General features: G+C 40.3%; 1 protein-coding gene across 1 annotated transcript; it reads left to right on the forward strand.

Moving 5' to 3' along the window:
* The first annotated feature begins 367 nt into the window (after nt 1–367).
* On the forward strand, nt 368–2,561 carry PATE2 (prostate and testis expressed 2). Its single transcript, XM_049640888.1, has 3 exons — nt 368–419; nt 1,035–1,163; nt 1,461–2,561. The coding sequence occupies exons 1-3, from the start codon at nt 368–370 to the stop codon at nt 1,595–1,597; spliced, it is 318 nt and encodes a 105-aa protein (XP_049496845.1). The 3' UTR covers nt 1,598–2,561.
* The last annotated feature ends 3,571 nt before the right edge of the window (nt 2,562–6,132 follow it).

Raw genomic sequence — 6,132 nt, forward strand, 5'->3', positions numbered from 1 at the left:
AGATATATATTATATAATATATAAAATACATATAATATATCTTAAAATATATATAATAATAAATTATAAATATAATAATGTATAATATAAAATTTATGTTATATATTATAATATAGTCTATATAATTCCATATTATATTATGGATCATATATAATATGTACCGTTGATCTCATCATTGAGGAGAATTTTGAAATAGATGCCGTAGGGGTAGTGAAACTTCAGTTGGTGGCTTTGTTCTGGGAACACTGAGGTGCTGTATGTCCCTGAAATTTTATGATTATATGATTTGGATGAGTAGCGCAAGGACAGATGACTGGAGATCAACCAGCACCTTTCACAGAAAGCTGTACGTGATAAAAGTCTCAGGATGTTTGTTGTGTTTCTGCTGTGCATTGTCTTTCTGGTCTGCTCAAATAATGGTAAGTCATGGAGACATGGGGAGAGCTGATTGTTGATTAAGAGATGGGCAGATGCTGAGGAAGGGGAAATTTCCACAACTGGCTCTTTGGGTGTTGGCAGATGTATATGAGATTATGAAAAAGAAGATTTTTCTTTTTTCTTTTTCCCAAGGTGAATTTAAGGACCATCTGACAGGTACAATTATGGCTCGTCCACAATCTCTGGTAAACAGATCATTTATGATGTGTTTAGGAACAAACCTCCTCTCAGTCTTCAGAGAGGGCTGTAATCCATTCTTATTCTACAATCCTAGGAGCTCTATCTTCTCTCAGACCAAGTTAGTCCATTTCTTGGAGTAAGGAAGCTGAAATCTCCTTCTTTGCTTTCCTTTCCCCATTACTGGACAAAATCATCAGGTTAAATAACTTGTTCATTACTTGCGTCCATAGATAAATTTTATAGGAACTCTGATATTTTGATCATATACAATTGATTCACAAGATTATCAAAGGAGTCAAATGCCAGAGAAAGATCAGAAACCACTAGACAATAGTAAGTCCCCGTAGAGAAACTCACAGGCCTGGAGAATCTTCTCCAGACTACATCTTTTAATTACCTCCTTCTCTGTCTCGCAGACTCTGCAACAGCATGTTATAAATGTAAAAAATATCATCTTGGGTTATGCTATGACACCATGAAGATCTGCATCCTAAAGCACCAACAGTCCTGTGCTATTGAGAACCTTTACTTCCTTACGAGAAAAGGTAATGTGGAGTAGAGAGTGTCTGAGAAATAGCCACCTGTGCATGGGTGAGTGGTCATTTAGAGGGGATGGCAAAGACTTTTCCTTAAGACAAAATTGGGTAAAGGAGAAGTTGATGTCTCCTATCAGTTAGGGAAATACAATCCATTCTCTGGGTCAGTCATTGGTAGATTCAGCCTTATAGCTGATTGGGGCTTAGCGAAAGGTTAGTGAGGCTCTGTAGAGAAAATACTCCTGGGAATATGATAGAAGGACATGGAGCCATTACAATTGTGTTCTCTCTCTTTCATCTCTTCAGGGAGAAGTATGTATTATTATTCCAAACTGTCATGTTTGACCAACTGTGAGGACATCAACTTCTTGAGTTTTGAGAAAAGAAGAGAGCTCATCTGTTGCAGACATAATAACTATTGCAACCTCCCTGAGGGAGTTTAATTCTATATCTCTCCTGGACGTGGGGTCATTCTTCAACTCACCATCCCCTAGTCTCTTCCCCCAGACCTGTATTTTGCTTTCCTCTTCCAACCAATGGTAGAGAGTGAGAGAGAAAGCCAGCTAGTGAGGTCACAAGGAGAGAATGGAGGGTAGCTGAGTCTCATTAACGATGGAAGACTAAACTAGACTGAAGTTTTGCAAATCCCTTTTGCTCACATCTGGCAGTTTGGATTTCCTTATGATGGAAATAGGGTTGCCACAAATACAGTTGGGTTTGGAACTGGTTATTTATTATCTCCTATATGGTAATGCAAAGGATTGGGTCAAAATAGTCACAAACTTGTACCAAGAACTCTCTGGCCATACTTTATGCTCATCTATATCCACTCCTCTGGTTGGAATTGAGATTCTCTTCGGATTAGCCCTGACACCTTCTGGTGCTCTCCTTTTGCCCATGGGTTATGGAGATCAAAGAAAAAATAGCTCTGGCTTCCCAATTTGTGGTCAACATGAGCCATATCTTTCTTTGGTAGGGCTCTTAGAGGAGGGAAATCTCAGGCAGACAGAAAGCTGGACAGGCATAAGGATGAGGCATCAAAGAAAGGGCATTTCAGTTTGTGGAAACTAAAATTTGAGAGACAATTTGGTGTGGGTGAAATTGGCTTAAATTATCAGGGCCCTGGATGGCCAGGTGACCAGCTAGCACCAGATTGAAAAAGGTGACTTAATTGGGAATGGAGACCTTCTGCAAGAATGGTCAGTCAGTCTCCTTATGAAAATGAGGAAAGGGGTGCCTGGGTTGCTGAGTCAGTTAAGCATCTGACTCTTGATTTTGGCCCCAGATAAGGACTCGCAGTTTGTGAGTTCTAACCCCGAGTCGGGCTCTGTGCTGACAGCATGGATCCTGCTTGGGATTCTCTCTCTCCCTGTCTCTCTGTCCCTCCCCGCTCATTCTCTCTCTCTCTCTCTCTCTCTCTCTCTCTCTCTCTTTCTCCTTCTCTCTCTCAAAATAAATTAAAAAAAAAGAATGAGGAAAAAATTGAGAAAAATAAAGCAGGTGGCACAGTAGTTGAAGACAATAGAAATGAACAGAGATGCCATGAGGTAGTGTTGTAGTTACAAAGTGTCCTATATAAGATGACATTATGAGTAAACTGATGGTATGAGATAGCAGAAGTTAATAGTGGTGGGAAGAGAGGCAGGCAGACAGAGTGAAACAAACAGGCAGAGAGAAATGGAGTAGCACTGACGGTGGAATGTGACCAAGGTGATGAAGCTTTCTTGGGTACAGAATAATCCTGGCATTTCTCTCCTTATAAGGCCTACTGCAGTTCCTGGTCCTGGATTTCCATGAGCTTTTTTCTCCTTTATTAGGCCTTGTAAAATTCTTTTTTTTTTTTTTTAATGTTTATAATTATTTTTGAGACAGAGAGAGACAGAGCGTGAGTGGGGGAGGGGCAGATCGAGAGGGAGACACAGAAATTGAAGCAGGCTCCAGGCTCTGAGCTGTCAGCACAGAGCCCGACGTGGGGCTTGAACTTCTCAACCGCGAGATCATGACCTGAGTCGAAGTCGGACGCTCAACCGACTGAGCCACCCAGGCGCCCCAGGCCTTGTAAAATTCTTAACAATAAACCAACTACCCCTCTACTTGAGTAGTTTGGTGCATTCTGTCTGTGTCTGAGAATATGATCCTTTCTGAGGAATTCTCAGTTGGGATTTTACAGAGCCAGGATGAAGCAAGACATGAAGAGAACCTTTTCAAAATGGACAGATTGGAAAAGCCAGTGTAATGTGGATATTTTGAGTTACGGAAAGAACATATTTTTATTCCTAGTTGCACAGGGGCTTGCTCACCTATGGAATCATGGGGATGGGAGACATCAGTCTAGGGGGGAAAAAGAGAGAGACAGAGATCATTGTTTTGCTTCTGCCTCCCAGCTGCATTGAGTGTTGGCTTATGACAACTGATAGCTATTTGCTCTGCAGACTTGCCCTCTGCCAAATAGGAGCTGCTTTGCCCAGATGTTCAGCTCCCAACTTGAGCATAGACCACAACCAACAAATGGCAGACTCCTTGTATCAAGATGGGATGGAGCCTGTGGTGCAATTTGTGCTGCAGAGCTTTTCCAGGGGATCTGACCAAAGCCAGTCTCCCAGCTGAGACCATGTACTTGTTAACATCCCACCCCCCCGCCGACCTCCCTTGCTTCTGTTTTTCCCCCCTCCAATTGTAAGAAGACCATATATTTTCCACCATCACTGTGAATGATGCTCTAAAACGAGAAGTTGGGTTAGAAACTGAAGTTACATTCTGGTACCTATGCGTGACGGTGTGTATAAGATATAAATGGATTCATCCTCATGAATGAGGAGAATCTTTCTTATTCGGCTTCCCAGCTAAAAGTGCTTCAAGCTTGGATATTACCGCTTGGTTCACCCCATCTTCGGATTTTCTTCTTAGTCCCATTTTCCATCTTGAACAAATGAACACAATAAGACCTAGGTGAAAATTTCTTTATCCACACGATACCACCCCAACTATCAATCTTCCAATGCACATGCTCTTTTTTCATATATGCATGTAGTTGTGCAGGAGTTTTTTCTTCACATACCTTTTAAAAGACAATAATTTGACTACTAATCTAAGTGTTAACTTGGAGTCAACTGCTAAGTAATTCATAGAACCTTACACATTAGACCAAAATAAATGTCACATGTATTAAAGATTTAAATGCCATAAACAAAAAACCTGGGGCTCCTGGATGGCTCAGTCAGTTGAGCATCTGACTCTTGATTGTGGCTCAGGTCATGATCTCACAGTTGTAGGATTGAGCCCTGCGTAGGGTCCGTGCTGAGCATGGAGACTTCTTGGGATTCTCTCTCCCTCTCTCTCCACCCCTCCTCTCCTCAAAATAAATGAATGAATGAATAAATAAATAAATAAATATTTAAAAAGAAACAAAAAACCCTTTAAATATTGTTGTGGCTATTATTGCTTAACCTCTTACAGTGTGCTAGACACATGTTAAGTACTTTTCATGTATGATCTCATTTAATCTTTGGAACTTCCTATGAGGTAGCTATTATTGTAAGACATTTTAGTGGAGGAGAAACCTGAAGAACAGACTGGTTGCCCAGATGCTAATTGGGTAATTTGACAAGTACAGTAATTTGACAAGTGTTACACAGCTTTCCAGTTAATATTGCTGCATTAAAAAATTATTGTATTGACTGGTACTATGGATCACAATTTAGAAAGTACAGAGTGGGGATAGCTCGTCTCTGCTCCACGATGTCTGGGACCTCAGGTGGGAAGATTCAGAGTCTGGAGGTGATTCTAGAGCTGAAGACGGGAATCACTATGAGGTGTCTTCACTCACATGTCTTTGCAGTTGATGCTGGTTTAAGGTGCGATGTCACCTGTGGCTGTTGGTCAGAATACCTTCATATGGACTTTCTTGGGCTCCTTCACAGCATGGAGGCTCCGGACTTCTTACCCAGAAGCTTAGGGCTCCAAAGGCAAGTGTATATTCTAACAAAGTGAAAGTTGCGTCACATATTATGGGCTAGCTTTGGAAGTCATGCATTATTACTTCTGCTACATTCTATTGGTTACAAGTGAGTCACAAGCCTGGCCAAGCTCCACTTTTTGATTGGAGAGTAGCAAAGAGAGATTGTGGTAGGGGAGATATTGTGGCAGCCATCTTTGAAAAATACAATTTGTTACAACTAGTTAGTGGCACAGTTGGAATTGGATCCAATTTCTACACAATCCCAAAGCACTCTCTTTTTCTAAACTCACTATTATATTAACAATATTTATATAATTTAGTGATAGAGGAAGCTTTTGAATCATAACATCGATCACAAATAGGATAAGATTGATAGATCTGACCACATATGAAAGTGGTGTGTGTGTGTGTGTGTGTTTGTGTGTGCACACGCACGCACATACATCAAAGGGCCAATCAGGAACAATTGGCAACACCAAGAGTCCACAATTCCTTAAACGGACATGGTGAAGCTTTGTCAATCATATAGATATTCATATATTATATTATTCAGCCACAGAAAAGAAAGAAACCTTGCCATTTACAACAACATAGATGGAACTTGAGGGCATTATGCTAAGTGAAATAAGTCGGACAGAGAAAGACAAATACCATATGATCTCACTTACATGTGGAATCTAAAAACAAAGAAAAACAATAAAAACAATCAAGCAAGCTCATAGATACGGAGAACAAGAAAACAGATTGGTGGTTGCCAGAGGTGGGGGGTAGGGGATGGATGAAATGGGTGAAGGAAGTCAAAAGATACAGATTTCAGTTATAAAATAAATAAGAGATATAATTACAGCATGGTGATTGTAGTTAATAATACTGTTTTGCATACTTGAATTGCTAAGACAGTAAATCTTAAAGGTTCCCATCACAAGGAAAAAATTTGTAAATGTGTGTGATGATGGATATTAATTAGATACATCGTGGTGATCATTTTGCAATCTATACAAATATCGAATCACAATGTTT

Source organism: Panthera uncia, chromosome D1, assembly GCF_023721935.1.
Source record: "Panthera uncia isolate 11264 chromosome D1, Puncia_PCG_1.0, whole genome shotgun sequence".
NCBI classification, from domain to species: domain Eukaryota; kingdom Metazoa; phylum Chordata; class Mammalia; order Carnivora; family Felidae; genus Panthera; species Panthera uncia.